The sequence below is a fragment of the Taeniopygia guttata genome, chromosome Z (assembly GCF_048771995.1).
Source record: "Taeniopygia guttata chromosome Z, bTaeGut7.mat, whole genome shotgun sequence".
In the NCBI taxonomy this organism is placed as follows: domain Eukaryota; kingdom Metazoa; phylum Chordata; class Aves; order Passeriformes; family Estrildidae; genus Taeniopygia; species Taeniopygia guttata.
This window is the reverse complement of record NC_133063.1, coordinates 77,203,833-77,219,980: the sequence shown is the minus strand read 5'-3', so window position 1 is coordinate 77,219,980 and position 16,148 is coordinate 77,203,833. Positions and strand designations below refer to the sequence as shown.

At 46.0% G+C, this 16,148-nt stretch overlaps 1 protein-coding gene across 7 annotated transcripts in view; it reads right to left on the bottom strand.

The window, feature by feature from the left end:
• Window positions 1–2,163, bottom strand: part of CAST (calpastatin) — a 49,503-nt gene extending 47,340 nt beyond the window's left edge. For 5 of the 7 annotated variants that reach the window (XM_030257769.4, XM_002187974.7, XM_041711183.2 and 2 more), the window contains exon 1: window positions 1,772–1,945. In XM_030257769.4, the coding sequence (XP_030113629.4) occupies window positions 1,772–1,930 (159 nt within the window). In that variant the 5' untranslated portion in view covers window positions 1,931–1,945. Of the gene's footprint in view, window positions 1–1,771; window positions 1,946–2,005 lie in introns of those variants that run through there. The other 2 variants (XM_072922788.1, XM_030257777.4) reach the window with 1 other exon arrangement.
• Window positions 2,164–16,148: the final 13,985 nt, after the last annotated feature.

The following is a 16,148-nucleotide window of genomic DNA, read 5'->3' as shown; positions in this document are numbered from 1 at the left end:
GATAATTTTAGTTTAATTCATGAGCTAACAATTCCTTGTACCTTTTAAGCCAGCTCAAAATATTTTCCAACCTTACTAACTAAAAAAAAAAAAAAACAAAAAACAAAAAAAACCCCAAAAAACCCCAAAAAAACCAAAAACCCACACAATCCTACCCATAATCACATGTCCACAAAAATACATAAATGCCATGAGGAAGAAAGTTTACATGAGATCTTCATCCTGCTTTAAAGTGCACAAAAATGTCACCACACTATTAAAACACACCTTTAAACTTCTGACTCAAACAGCACTCATAAACTAGAGAGTAACTGGTGAAAAAGCACAAAGAAAATTGCTAACAACTGAATAGACACCTATATGCACAAAAATCCAACCATCACTAAAGGCTTTGCTTGCAAGAAATTCCTTCTAAACCTCAGGAGATTCAGAAGGCATGAACAAGCCTTTGGTTTAAGGCCACTGTGCAGCATCTCGGAGGACTTGCAGTAACTGGGTGAGAAGTGAAGTCTTGCAAGATTCTCAGCCAAAGTCAGGCAACTCAGCATTACAGATATTTAAGGAGATGGGAATCTGACTTTCGCTCTCAGCTGGAACTGGGAGGAAGACAGAGATCTTTTGACACTGCTTGAAAACTATCAGATGCAAAGAGTTGCAAAGATTGTAGCAGGGGAGCTACAATCAAGCCAGGTAAGGAATGGAAAGGTGAAACCCAGATTCTTTTTGCATCCAATCCCGGCTTGAAATACACCAGCCGGTAAAAACCTTAATCTCCTTTGTGTCTGTGCCTCTCACCCACCTCTCCTGCCTCCCTGTGCACGGGAGAGGACTCCAGTCCCACAAGTGCCAACAATCACAACCAGGGGTTTCCAAAAGAGCTGTGGGAGCAGTTTTCTTACCTCATCACACACAGCCATATCTTGATATCTTTTCTTCACCTGGATGCAATGACACAGAGGTAACCAGGCCTTTTACATCCATTCCACAGCTTAATGCAGTAATCCTCAAACTTTCCCCTTTGTGATTTTGTGTCACCTCCACCACACTTGAATAACACAATGACTGGCACCCGAAAACACAGATCCAAGCTACATGAAGCAACTTAAAAGTACAGCTACAACTGCAAGAGGTTTCACCTACCTGATCACATATTTAGGAAATGCATTAAAAGCGATATTTTCTCTGAAACCAACATTTCACAACATACGCTTTCTGTAAAACTTTAACAGAATGCAGGCTTTTTTTTTTCTTTTCACCATTCCATACAGAGGCCAACCACTTCCTCCTACGCGTAAGAAGCCATAAAGATTTCTTAAAGGTTTTTTAAAGCCTTTTAAAGCAGTCGCAGGACCCAAGTCCATCCGAACCACACGGAGAGCTGCGGTTAGCTCGGGGAGGACAAGGCAAAGGACGTGCACGCTCTCGGGACAGGAACATCCCCACATAAAATCCCGTCTCACGCGTTCTGCTGCGGTTTCATCCCCCCGCCAGCCCGCCTCACTCGGGCGACGACGAAAACTGCCAAAAGCACCAAAACCCCGTTTCCTGCGCCGCTTTCTCGGACGGGACAGACAGCTGGAGCCCACCGCGCTTCCACCTGACCCGAAGCACTGGGGCATTTTATTTTAAAAGGCAGCCGCACCACAACCCCCTTTCCTCACCCCCTTCTCCATCCCGAAGGCCGGGGAGCGGCGGGAGCATCGGGAGCAGCCCCCGCGGGGCTCCCAGGGTGGTCCCGGCTCCCCACGGGAGTGCTGTCCCCCGCACTCACCATGGCGTACCACCAGCGGGCGAAAGCCATGGCTGCGGCTGCTGCTCCTGCCCGCGCTGCCCGGCACTGCCCGGCCCGGCCCGGCCCGGCCCGGGGCGCGCCCAGGGCGGTGCCGGCGCGGAGCCGCTCCCCCGCCGGGCCGCGGGGCACCAGGGGCATCGCCGCCCTCCTCACACCCCTGCCGGCATCGCCGCCCTCCTCACACCCCTCCCCGCATCCCCGAGCCCGCCTTACCGCCGCGGGCAGCGGCTGCCTGCCCGTCCCGGGCGCCCACATGCCGATCCCGGGCAGGAGCAGCGGCGGCCCGGCGGCTCGCAGCTCCACGGGCGGCTGGAGAGGCCGGCGGTCCCTCCCCTTCCTGCCGGGGCCGAGCCGGGACGGGGGAACCAGGGGGGCCGCGAGTGCGGGCAGGACGGCGCTCAGCTGGAGCGAGAGCGGCTTTTCTTTAAAACAGCCTTGTTTGGGGGCCTCCTCCTCAGCGCACAGGCGTTCTTCTCCTCACGAAAGTCGTTCCCTTTGGGAAAGCGTTTGGGTGTCGACAGCCGATCCAAGGTGGCTCCATGGCAGCCGCTGGCAAGGATTTTGTCTTTCCCCCGGGATGGAGCCGGGCGGAGGGTGCAACACCAGGCTCCTCCATCGGCCTCTCGCCGGCTCCTCTGCCAGCTTGCCTCCGAATTGGGCATCCTGTTCCTATGACAGCCTCCTTCCCCAGCCATTGCATCCCTGCAAGCCATTCTACCTCAGCTTCTCTGCTGGCACCAGCCTTGGCCATCACCTTGGTGTGAACTCATTCCCACCACACAGACAGACACGGTCGGTTTGGAAATTGGCCACACATCCCGTGGGTTGGTGCGGTGTTAGCCCTCACACCCAGGGGATTTGATGCAGGTCAGGTTATGAAATGGAAAAATAGGTACTGTGTGCAGGAATGGGCACAGTTTGAAGAGTTCGTCTTGCCGTGCTGTGCGCAGTAAAATAAATCAGTGTTTGGGGTGTTGTGTGCCAGGAAGCCCCAGGCTCAGGCTGGATGGGTGGAACAGCTGCTGGATGAGGTGCACTGCTCTGAAGGGGTAACAGCAGCAGCTCCTGAGCACATCCTTGTGTCAGGAGGCCCTGTCTATAAGCAGAAGGAAGGAAAGGCGTCCCAGACTTTAGGGAGTTCTCATCAGCTGCTTCTTGGGGAAGAGACCATAGGACTAATCCGCATGGTTGGAAGCCTGTAAACCCAATTAGGGCCTAAGCCCTCAGCTGTCAGACCTGAGAAAAATGGGTGAGGCCTCTTCTCGAGGTATTGGGAAATTACTTTTTTCTGCAGAGGGAGAAATGTTCACAGCCATCTGCCTAAAGCCAGCCCTGCTTTTACTTTCTGATTTCAGCCTGTGACACTTTGCCAAGGTGCTCCAGACGGGGTGGAGGTAAGGGCCATGTTTAAAATGCACGGGGCTGGCATGTGCAGGTTTCCCTGGGGTCACTCCGACAGGTCTAACAGATTGTGCTGCATTCCTCCAGCTGGCTGCAGGCAGCAGACCCTCCCTGCTGGCTCCAGGGAGTCCTCAGGAAGCGTCACCCATCTCAGTGCCTGATGACAAACAACTGGATCTGACAGTAATTGGAGTGGTGGAGCTGCACAGGAACAGGGCAGTAGCAGATGAAACCTTTGGTGATGTCAGCCTGCATCATGCTGGATATTCAGGGTTCTACTGACCCAGAAGCACATCACCCATTCCAGCTCTGCTGGTATGTTCAGTTTATAAATGAGGTCTAAATGCTGCTGCAGGAAGGAGAGAAGCTGCCCAGACACTTGCCCCAGTTCCTGCAGTTGTTGCAGTGTTTTGTAAACTGGTTGGGCTCAATCCAGACTTGCAAGGAAATCTTGCTTTAGGGCTAAGGTCTTGGCATTGTTGCTTCTATTAGAAGGTTCCTCTAGTTTGCCATTGCTTCAAGAAACCATTGTTTATTGGCAATTTCTTCCCAAGTTTATTCTTAGCTATATGTAGTTTATATGGAAAGGATACCTAGGCAGCACATATTTACCTGGAGATGGAGAAGCAGCTTCTTGTTTGTCTGACAGAAGGAGAGTCAGCTGATGGATGCCTGAGTCAGCTTTTTAAACACTGAAGGCCTAAACACCACTCCAACAGCTTACTCATTTGGGCGAAGATTTGCATGTTTGAGTAGAACAGTCGTAATTATCCAAGTCAATCTGACACTTATTATCTTTAACTAGGAAAAAATAAGTTTTCCTTGCAGCTTGCAGCAGCATACAAGTGTGTGGTGTCAAAATCCGTTTTCTGTCACGGTTTCTACTTATTCGTTCAGAACATCTGCAAGTGAACAAATCCACTGAGGCTTGCTGAGATTTTACATGGCATTAGCCATGGAGTTCTGCACAGGGCTGATCAGAAACAGATGCAAGTAGTGATGGGCAGCAGAAACATCAATTGCTTTTTCAATGCTTATTGGCTGGAAAAAGAGCAGATGATCACATCAGGAGCACACAGGTTGTTCTTTACTGCAATGATGTGTGATGTAGAGCAAGTTTTCAAAAAGAGGCTTTGTGCTCTTAATAGTCATGGATACATTTCCATGTAATTCAAGATATTAGGAGTCTAAAATTGGAATGTAGAATCACAGACTCATTTTCCCCACCATGTCTCATCTCCAAAGGGCACCAATTGACGTCAAATGCCTCCCAATAAAAAGGTGCACTAAATTCTTGCATGATGGGATGAAATTTTTGCCAAGCATACATATTTTATTAATATAACTTGCATAATGATATGACTGCAAGCTTATGAGTCATTCACAAAATCTACAAAATAAAGTACAAAATCTCATATGTAACTGGATTTTTATCTAGGGTAGTTTAAAAGATGTCTTAGTATTAAAACTACTTAAAACTAGTTTTTTAAAATTTCTTTCATCCTCTTCCTGTGTTTTACAAAGAAACTCATTGCAAGTTTTTGTTCTCTTGTCTTCCTCTGAAACCCCAAACCATCAGTGTTTACTTTTTTTTCTTTTTAATTTTATGTGTTCAGCCCCACCCTGTTTTGTGACACCCACAAAAACAAAGATGGAGAAGTACATTTCATTTCTTCTTCTGCTGCTTTTGTGTACAGCATGTTCAGTAAATGGAAATTGGAAATTTAAATAACGAAAATTCTATTTGTTGATAAGCCTTGTTTGATGACATTCTTGTTCTAGAAAGCAATAATGCCAATCCTAACTGTTGAAAAGAAAGGTTTATTTCCTTATCTATGGATACATGTATTTTTGCACGTTATAAACACCTGATACCGTATAAATTTTATGTCCTCTGCTAGTTTAGTGCAGTCTGAAGATTGCCTGCTGGACTCCATTCCACTGCTAAGTGGGGATTTCCTCCCCTGGAACAGATGACATAAACTTTGACACCAATCAAGAGAAAATTAGGGAAACTAACCTTTTGTAATATTTTGATATTACAAAATATCAAACCTCTTCCTTGAGGTTTGATGTTTTGTAATTCCCTAAATACTGAGCCAAACTTTAAGTAAAAAACAAAACAATTTAAAAATTAATCTTGAATAATTTCTGGAGCCAGATTTGAGTGATATGTATGGCAGTTTCTATCTATGCAAATTTTCTCCTTTGTTACACTGAAATGCAGCAAATCCCAAAGTTTAGTACAATGTATCACATACAACCATGAGGGGAAAAAAATTAAATTATAGCCAGGATTGTGTTCCCCCCACCTGTGTCTGGTCCTCTCCTCTCTCCCCAGTTTCTACTGCAGAAGACAAATGCGCTGTCAGTTCTGGGAGTCAGCAGAAATTCAAGGTAATTGACTTGAAAACCATGCTATAAATGAAGCTTCTAGCAAACCACAGGCATTTTTCTGGGCTGGATACAGATCCAGATGAGGCTGTGACCCCGAAGTGAGTCCAAAAGGAAGAGCAGCACGATGAGTGAGGCGTTGCCCAGTGAATGTCAAACATTGCAGCTATGCAGGAGTGGTCAGCCTGCAGCTCACATCTGTCTGCTGTCTTTGTCTGAAAAGAACTTTCCCAGTGTCAGGCACATTATCTCAGGTGTAAACTGATTTCTGAAAATACAGAAAAATGTAGGGACTAGGCCTCATTGATTTTTATGAGCCTGACTTGTAAATATTTATACACATGAAAATGACAATACCATTCATCTTGGATTCTTAAACTCTAGAGTGGTAGGTAGAATTCTGTCGGTAGAAATTGCAGATTGGTGAGTTCTGTGAGAGGTGAGACAGAAAGCCTTGTGTATTCAGAAATGTACTTTAAACTCTTTATACACTAGGGTTTCAAAATCAATAGAAATCCATGCTCACAAAATAAAATACATCACTTTTAAGTACAGCTTACACTGTCAACGTGCCGATTTTTGGGAAAAGCTTTGATCTGTGCCAAATCATAAAATCCATGCAAGAGATTAAAAATTCCATGTACTCTTTGGACATGTTTTCACATAGTCTCCATTTACAGTAATTTGCTTGAGACTGATAGCGTTCTTTACAATGCCACAATGATTGTCCTTAATTATCAAGGTGAACAATGCTCCCCTCAGGGCAGTTCCCTTCTTCATGTGAAATTAATCCCGAGATTCTTGGTATTAAGAGACTCCCCAGAGCAAAGGTCGTGAAAAAGGGTTGTGGTTTTATGAACTGCATCTGGTAAAAGAATTTTAAAATTGTCTGTTTTGGTTTGCAAAAGTGCAGTGGGTGATAAAGGTAAGGTTTTAGATGTTATCACATTCCTGTTTATGTTTTGGTTTGTATTTTCTCTTTGTCACTGTCTAACCCATGCACAGATACACATGCAGTCAAGGCTGAAAAAGCCCAAACCAGATTAAAATACAGAAATACATATTTTACATATTAAAATAAATTAGTTTGTAACTAATCGAAAAGCAAAACTAAAGCTAATTATGAACTACTTTGTATATAGTGTGCATATGCATTCGTACATACATAAATATCTTGTAATTATTCTGTAAAAGTATGAGATGTAATGCACTACATGACTAACCAAAGTTCCCATGATTCACAGGTAGAATAAAAGACTAATGGTTAAACACTGAAGAAGAATAACCCAAAACAGCACTGATAGGTATAATAAACTTGCAATGAAGTTACACACCAAAATGTTCACGTAAGGCAGAATTTTGACAGAAACCTTGGAAATCATCTACGGCTAGGAAAGTAAGGGAAAAACCTCTTCCACCTGCCTCCACTCAGCTTTTGCAAGGGTTATCCAGAGCTGCAGCCTGTGGCTGCATATCAGCTGTAGCTGTCAGTGACAGAAGCAGCACGGAGTGGCCATGACTCTGTAATACCAAAAAAAAAAATATTTTGCAGCTGTTCCTTGGGGATTTTCAGGACTGTGCTTCTGGGAGAGACCTGGACAGTGCTGGTTGCTATAAAACACAAAATGCTCTTCTGCCAGGACTGCGAAATATCTCTTTTGCTCCTTCCTAGGGTTTGAAAATTCTTTCCTGATCCTGTGTTGTTTGGAGAGTGATGCTGCCTAGGGCAGGGGTGGAGTCACCTTCCCTGGAGGGATTTGAAAAGCATGTAAATGTGGCCCTTGGGGACGTGGTTTAGTATTGGGCTTGGCAGTGCTGGGTTAACAGTTGGTCTTGATCTCAAGGGTCTTTTCCAACTTAAATTATTTTGTGATTCCGTGTTTCTTTTTGTATTCTTTCAGCAGCTGCCTGTGAAACAAAATGTCAGTAATTACAAGAGTACTTCCATAATGTTTCCTTCTGCACTTTTGATAGGGTATGGAAAAAAAAAAAACCTCTGGCAAAGAAGAAATTCCTGTTGAGAGGCAGGGAAATTACAATGCTGGGCTTTGTGTGCTCAATGATTGCAGATTGGTGGATGTGGAGCATTTATCAGCCTTGTTAGCATCTGGTTCATCCTGTGTTTAACTTGGTTAACTAGTGCCTCATCTGAAAGTGACTTTAATATGTTAAAAGCTGCATTAATATTAACAACCATGTTTACAGCTTGCCTCCCTGAATCCATTATATTCACCTCTTCATACCTTTTCTCAGTTGCATGGATCAAGTTCTTTTCCATCATTGGCACATTGGCTGCCTCCAGATAAAGTTTCACAGCTCTTTTCTTCGGTTAATACCACCCTTGGTGCCTCTTAAGGAGAGCAACTTTCAGTCAAAACTACAGAAAGGAAGCCAGCATAGGAATAGTTTATGGGAAATTGCAACACTGTGTCGCAGTAAATTATTTCTTGTTTCAGAAGTACGTGAAAACACGGAGCTGGGATTGCTTGGAAAGGAAACACGGGTAGTGCAGAAAATATTTTACGGCTGCGTGTTGCTCTGAAGGCAGCAGACATTTTTCATAGTTAAAAAAAGCCAGCAGATTGAACGGGCATTGAGCTGAACCATGGATAAGTGAGCACCAGGGCCACAGCTCTCCGTGCAGCTTGGCTGGGTGAAAGACTGCGATGCACTGCCCGAGGACATCCCTGCTTGCAGCAGCTCCCCTTCCTGCTCATGCTCCTCTGAGCTCAGATATATGGCATTAATGGAGCCAAAGCACGGATAGCTTTCCCTTGGGAGCAGTTCTTAGTTCCTCCTTTCTCTTTTAATCTGCTGGGTTTGTATTTGCCCTGAGATGTGCGGTGGGGCAGCCCTGCACTGCAGCAAAACCCGTTTCTGTGCATGTTCAGGAGCAAGGAGAGCACAGGAGTGCAGAGAACTTGATTTGCGGTGAAACCGCTTGGTAGAGCAACCCAGCACGATTTACATGCGGCTGACATGCAAATCATTACAAGCTGTGACGGGGAGGGAGGGGGTTTTGCACATCAAAAACCCACAAATCTGTCACTTCTGTGCAGAGCCACATACTGCTTCTCCCAGGCAGGCTGATGGGGGCAGGCAGCCCTATGAGCTGAGGTGATGCTCTGCTCCCTGTGGGTACTGACCACCCCAGAGGTGCCTGTGGGTATCCAGTGCCCTGTGCTGTGTTCTGAAAGTGAGAAAACTCCATCTGCAGGCACGCCAAACGTATGCCACAAACGTGGGTGGGTGGAAAATGCATGGCAGTTCTGGGGGAATTTAAGTTTTGTGAACAGCAGCTCCAAATGTTGCAAAATCGGAAGCAACTCAAGTCACCACAGAGCAGGAGAGGAGTGACAGGAAGCCCTCTGCTTGAGGAAATGAAATTGGTTTGTGTGGAGTGGCTTGTGATGGCACTGCACAGGACAGACACACCATGCCCAGCCAGGACCAGCCTGGCCACCCCTGCTCACAGTGATGTTGTTCTCTGCCCTGGCACCAGCGTAACACCCCTGCCCCATGTCCGAATTCCCAAGCTGCTTCTGGATGAGGAGCAGAGAAGCTCCGTGGAAGGGAGAGAGGCTGGACCCCCAGGATCCATTCTGGGAGGTGGATGACACCCTCACCTGAAATTTTAAGGAATTTAGGGATTTTAGAGGAGCTAAGATTTTAGTTAGAGATAAACCTTACTAGAGTTAATTAACATAAATGAGTAGGCCTTGATGAAACTAAGAGTTAGTAGTTAACTAATAACTGATTGCTTGTCAGCACAATGTTTAGTTAGCTGGGTTTATAATGAAGAATATAGAAACTGACCAATTGCTTTTAGGAACATAAGACAATTGTGGGCCTTCTCTGTTCTGAAACCAATTGAAGACAAGGAATGGGAGTTCTACCAAGAGTTCATTTGTCATATTTGCATTGAAAGGTAGAAAGGTCAGAACGAGGAAGACTTCATCTACTTCCTCATTTTGGGACCCCTCCCCATGAAAGGGACACCAATCCATTTCAAGGGACAAACTACACATGCTGAATAGCTTTTGGAATTATTAGGATACAAAGCGGGGAATGGGATGTACCAAAATTATGAATATGCATTTGTATTTTGGGTATTCAATACTTGTATGATAAAAGGACTCTGTAATCACCTGGAAGGTGTGGTGTGTATTTGGGAGCTATCCCACACGCTGCTCAGCATTGAATAAACATACACTTTCTAACTTTAAACTGTGAGACAGTTTTTGTCCATCACAGCTGGATATCGATACTAGATCAATATCCATATTTCTTTAATAAATTACACCCTGTGCCTGCTGCTCCCCTCTCAGCTCTGCTGTGACTCACCCCAGTGAGCTCCGTGACAGATCTGTCCTGCTTTGCTCTTCTGAGGCACCAGGCCAGCAGCAGAGTGGCTTTGGGGTGGAGTAATAAGCTAAATATGTAATTTAAGCTAATGTGTAATTATTAAATGTGGCAAAAATAATGGCCTCCAGTGAGAAAATGAATGCATCCTGCTGTTTAGACCCTGAAAATCCATATTTTTGCAAATAACACAGTATGAGTGGAAGTGCCCACCTACTAGGGACACCAGGAAGTCAAAATCCTCCTCCACCCCTCAGAATTTGCCACAGCTGGAGGAAATGTGGTCACTTGTTCTTGCCAGGGATCAGCTTCAAACTTCACTTCAAGTATTGGCTTTCCACTGCCACTCAATGAGTTTTAGATCAAGTAAAAAAAAAAAAAAAAACCACTCTATTTTTTGCAACAGCCAAGTGTGGAACCAGTATTTTGCATGAGTAAAATAAGATATCTACACCTGTGAAAATTCTTTCTCACTGTAGGGAAAAAACTGATAAATCATTGTAGCAACGTTATCCTTCCAAAAAAAGCTCTGGAAAGCTGTGCCGGCATTGTGTACTGTTCCCAGGACGTAATCCATCCTTTTAAACCCCAAACCTGCTGCCAGTGGTTGCAAGCAGGCCGGTGAACTGGGAAGAACAAAGAGTTTGAAAAGCTCAATGCCAGCGTGCCAGACATTTCCTCCTCACCTCTGCTCCCGCTGCTGGACCGCGCGGGTTCGCAGTGTTATGTGTAGTAGATATAATTCGCGCCATTTCTAATATGATATATGTGATATTGAATATTTGTTAGAGTATACATGTTTGTATTAGGATTCCCCCCACCCTCACAGGTGCAGGTGAGACCGGGTGTAGATTGGAAACTGATTTACAAGTAAGAAGGTACAGCTCGCCAGGAGATGGGCCATGTCTGGGGAGATACAGAAACCCCAGGTGCTGATCATTCCTATGAACGACCCGAGATGGATATCATGGAAATCCTGAGGCAGATATATGTGAATACAGCGTTCCCGAATTCCCGTAAATTTCATCAAGGGATTCAACAAACTCCAGGCACTGATTTGTTCTCCCTCATCACCAAAAAAGAAAATCTTATTAACATATGGACTCTGAGTGGAAGAAAAGACTGATTGCTGAAATCTTGGCCTCAGGCGGAATTTTCCCTATAAAAACTGCTTGTACCAGGATGGAGGTGTGTGGGCATGGAGGAAAACCTCTGCTGAGGCTGACTCCTTGTTGCACACCCAGGGCCGACCCCGGGCTCGGCTCTGTTCTTTCCTTGTGGCTGGCTAGATAGAATTTGATTGCAAAATAAATATTTTATTTTTCATATTAATTTGGCTGGACAAATTTTCATTTGTAACAGCAGCAAGAGCCGGGGGATTGGCTTCGCTTCCCAAGAGAGAATCCCTGGGGACGGGAAATACTGAGTAGAGCCCACAAAGTGCGAAGGGGGGGAAGGCTCGGTGGAGGATGCAGCGCTGTGCTCGGACCATGGTTTGTCCCTGCTCCCGGGGCTCGGCTCCCGGCTGGATTTCCTCGCCCTGACCGCAATCCTGCCTCTCCCCGCTGCTCCTCGCTGCCTGCCGTGTTTACGGAGCAGCTTTCCGCGGGATGCACAAGGCGTGACTCACTCGCAGACCTTGGAGGAGCTGGGTTGTAAAAGCTGAAACTTTCCTTTTCCTGGCTCTGCAGATCAGCCTCCGCTGCGCAGGCTTGTTGACAAGACTGTGCTTGTACTCTTTGTTTTTCTTGTCTGGCCAGAAATCCTGTACGGGAAGGTTCGTAAGAGTCATTCTAGCTCAGATCTGAATTTCTGAGCAGAGAAACGACGTGTTTGGGACAAGTAGGGCACTACTGCGCTTGTGCTGTTGGGGGAGTCTCCTGCCTGTCGACGGAGCTGCATCGCTTCCCCTCCTCTCCATCTCCGCACCGTGTGGACCGGTGCTCTGTAAAAAAACCCCAAATCAGCTACGCCACTCACCCAGGAGGTACCAGACTTCATACCCTTGTCTTTCACAGCCGAAGATATGTGTTAGACATTTCTAGATCTTGCCCAATAAATTTCACCGCAGTGCTTTTCACCCCTTTTTTTTTTTTTTTTTTTTTTAAGTTTTGGGTTTTGTTGAGTTGGTTTTTTTTTTTTGTTTGTTTGTTTTTAATGACTACTGGATGCCTCAAATTGTCCTACTGGCAGCGGAGGTTCATTCGGGGTAACTCATACCTGGGATAGTATCTGCTGTACACAGGTTTTTGTGTCCTCAGCCCCAAGTCCTCCAGAAAGGGTCTGTGGTGCACCCTGGTTTCTACCATTCTTCAGAATCAAAACAGTGTCAACTATGCATCATCACTTTGGCTAAATTATATTATTTGTCTCTTTTTTTCTGATCCTCTGATGACATTTGTGAGTCTCAAGCATCTCCCTGCCGTACTGAGAAATACTGAAAGCTGTGGCGGAAAGACAGAATCTGAGGAATTTAAACTCTTAGACCTACACAGCCCTTTCACAGCTCAAAATGGCTCCAAGAATCAGTGGCATAGTACTGGTGGTTTCTCCTGTCCAGCTGTGTCTCCTCTTCTTCAGGGTGCCCCAGGAGGACAGCAAGTTTTGATTTCTGCTGTCTCTTCTCTGGGGAACTCCCTCTGCCCCTCTGGGGCTGTGACTCATTTCCTCCACATGGCTCATCTCATCCTGCCTGCTGCCAGAGCTTTCATCTCCCTCTTCCCCTCTGCAGCAGCAGAACTTGTTACAAAAACAAGTGAAGCTACCACATTGCTGGAAATCTTGTCCCCTTTCCTGCAGCATGTGGAGAGCAGGTCTGTGAGGCTCTGTGTGTGGTGTGACATGTAAGGAAAAGTGGGAAAAAAACCCCGGTTATTTGCATGTAAAGCCATTTTATATTCCTGTTGTGCAAATGTGGTGGGGGGAGATACAGCCAATAATAACTCAAGTAGTAAAATAGCCTCAAGCTTCAGTCTTCAATTTGTTAATGTAGATTGAAATCTTGAATAGTGAATAAAGGCAGAAATACCCATGCTGGCAGTACCAGTTCTTGTGGTGAAAGGCATCCTGAGAGTGAGCTGGCCAGGAAATTGGGTTGCACATTTCCCTCCCCTGTGGGTGGGACCCTTCCCTTGCATGTGCAGCATAACTTCTATCTTTGTGTTGTTCAAGATAGGTGGCCTTTCTTTGCCTAAGAAACGAATCCTTTCTGAGATTGAAAACACAAACATTTTCGTTATTATCTTGCCTTGCCTAAATGTGTTTCTCCTATCACTCGGATTCAGTTTGTGTCATTATTTATGTAAATTTTGGAACAGGAGGTAAAGAAAATTGCATGGTAGGAATCTTAAAATGATGCAGTCTCCTTTTAATAGAACTTAACTCTGGTGCTTGACTTCCTACAGGGAAATATAAGGACTTTTAAGGTCTATGTTTTTTTCTTTCAATTCTTCATCTGATTGTAAAGCCCACTGAGGAGGTGGGCTTTTTACTTCTGTGAAGATTTACTAGAGCTTGCCATATTCAAAGAACTGGGTTGATGGATCCTGCACCTGGAAGTGAAGGATTGCCATCATGTTGGGCCTGACACAGGAGGCAGCAGGGCTGTGAAATGTGGAAAAATGAAAATCATTCTGTGAAATCAGTGTCCAGGCTGTTCTCAGGTCGTGTGGAGAGCATGGGGAAAATATCAGTCCTCTTACAGCTGAGAGAGAGAGAGAGAGCAATCTGCTATGGACTCTGTCAGATGCATCCTGTTTTTTCAGAGTTCAGTTTTAACAGTAAAAGGCAGCATTGTAGCAGTGATGGTTCACTGCTACAAATAAAGGACTCTGTCTTCTAACCTCAGAACTGATTGCAATTAAAATTTGATGCACAGGGTATTCTGCCACTATACATGTGAGGACACAGCAGAAATGCCAGTAATACAGAGCCTGTTTAATTTTTAATTTTTTTAAAATACACTTACTACTAATTCAAAACTAGAGCCAAACTGGCAGAAGATTATAGTCATGGGACATAGTCTGTTGATTCATTCCTTATTTTCTCCTGAAACACTTAAAATATGTGCCACCTGGTGAAGGCATGGGATCTGCTTGATTAAAAAAAAAAAAAAAAAGATTTGTTATTATTTATTGTTATTAAATTCCTCCATTTCCTTTTCCTTCTTCTTTCCCTTTTTCTCTTCCTTTTCCTTCCTCCTTCTCCTTCTCCTTCTCCTTCTCCTTCTCCTTCTCCTTCTCCTTCTCCTTCTCCTTCTCCTTCTCCTTCTCCTTCTCCTTCTCCTTCTCCTTCTCCTTCTCCTTCTCCTTCTCCTTCTCCTTCTCCTTCTCCTTCTCCTTCTCCTTCTCCTTCTCCTTCTCCTTCTCCTTCTCCTTCTCCTCCTTGTCCTTCCCCCTTTCTCTTCCTCTTCTCTCTTCTCCTTCCCTTTCTTTTCTTTTGCACTTTGTTTTTTCTCTTTCTTTCCTTTTGGAGGCAGAACAATCAGCTGAAAGCTAATCCAGGGCCGAGAGGTTTCTTCATGCAGCTCTGTGCTCATACTTCACCCCTAACACGATGCTTTCAGTTCCTGGCTGCAGTGAGCTAAAAAAAGCCTTCTCAAGGCAGGGGTGCACTTTGGAGAGAGGGAATGGTGAGCCTGCCAAGCCATGCTGGGGAGTGAGACAAAGCTCTGGATGTGGCCCAAGGACACCCTGGTTGTGTGTCAGCTCAGTGCTGCCCAGGAGATGGAGATGGTGGGGACAGACACAGCTCTTTCCATGCCAGCAGCTGGCCAGGGAGTCAGGACAAGAGCCCTCCAACCACTGTGAAGTTGGAAAAAGTGCTCAGTCCTTCTTCGATTCCTGTAACAGCTCAAGATGACTTCACTTTCCAATTCCAAAGTTCGCAAGCAGCATCTGGGAGCTGGAAGCCCTGGAATGGGCGGCGGCTTTTGGAGGCGTCAGAGCTTCTCCGGCACTGGTGCACCCTGCACAAGGCACTGCCACGGCTCCCACGGCGGCTGCAGACTGACAGCCAGACCAGATTTCATCTTTTCCCCCTCAAAGCAGCTCCCTTCGTAGCCATGGCAACTCGCTGCCAAGCGCAGGCAGGCCCCGGAGCTGGTGCTCTGCAGCAGCTCTGGTCCTGCTCACCGTGGCTGCCCAGGCAAGGGAATTTCCAGGAGCCTCCTCATCAACTTATAGTCAGCTGTTCTGGTCTCCCAGAAGACCCCTACAAGGCTGAAATCAGGATGAGAGTTGGTGAGCATCCCTTCGTGTGTCACTCTTTGTGAGCTGCAGCATCCCCTCAAGGGCCACAACATCCCCTCTTGGCATGCTCCCACATCCCCACCAGGGGTGTGGAGCTGCAGACTTTGGGTGAGACCCATCACTAAATGAGCAGGGGAACAGGGCTCAGAAAGGGCTCAGTTCTCCTCAGAAAGGCTCTTTGGGTTTGCTGCTGTCACAGAGAGCCCTGTGCCACAGTGCACCTTCTCTCTGTCCCAAAAAACATTGACATGCGTATTCTGGAGTGGAGCAGGGATGTGATCTTGCTCCAGCAGCGAGCTCTAAGGGGTTAAAGGATGGAGTCATGCAGTCTGGGACTTTGCTCATTGACTTCTTGCTGTTGTTTGCTGTTGCAGACATTTGTTATACCCTGCATTAGTCAGATTGTCCTTTAAGACATCTTTTCACTACAGCAGCAGCCTTCCTTAATGAAGATTTCTTAATTAGGATTTCTTAATGAGAACCTTTAGGTTGCTCTTCTGTATTCACATGGGCAGCCCAAACCCTTTCCTTTAGTAGCTTGAGGAGTTCTCCTCCTGAGGGAAGAGAGGGCATAAGAGGTAAACAAACCATCACATTATCATTGTCTCAGCAGCATTTTTTTAGGGCTGGGAGGAGAACTAGAGACAGCTCCCTCCAGACACCACTCTGAGGTGGTTAGGAGGAAGTCATGGGCACATCTTGACCCTGGTGTGAGGCATTGGCTCCACCCTTGCTGCTCAGTTCCTGCAGTTCATCTCCTGCTACCAGAAAGTGTTGCTGTAATCAGGAGCTGCAGCTCCAGAAGTCTGATATTGCTCCCTGGGGAGCCATTCTGGCTCTCCTGGAAGAGGCAGCGCGGTGCCTGCGGAGCAACACGTTCCAAAAGCCAGGAAGAAGGTGGTGCTGGAGCCTCGGGTCTGCATTGCTCATATCTGCAGTGCTGATGTGTC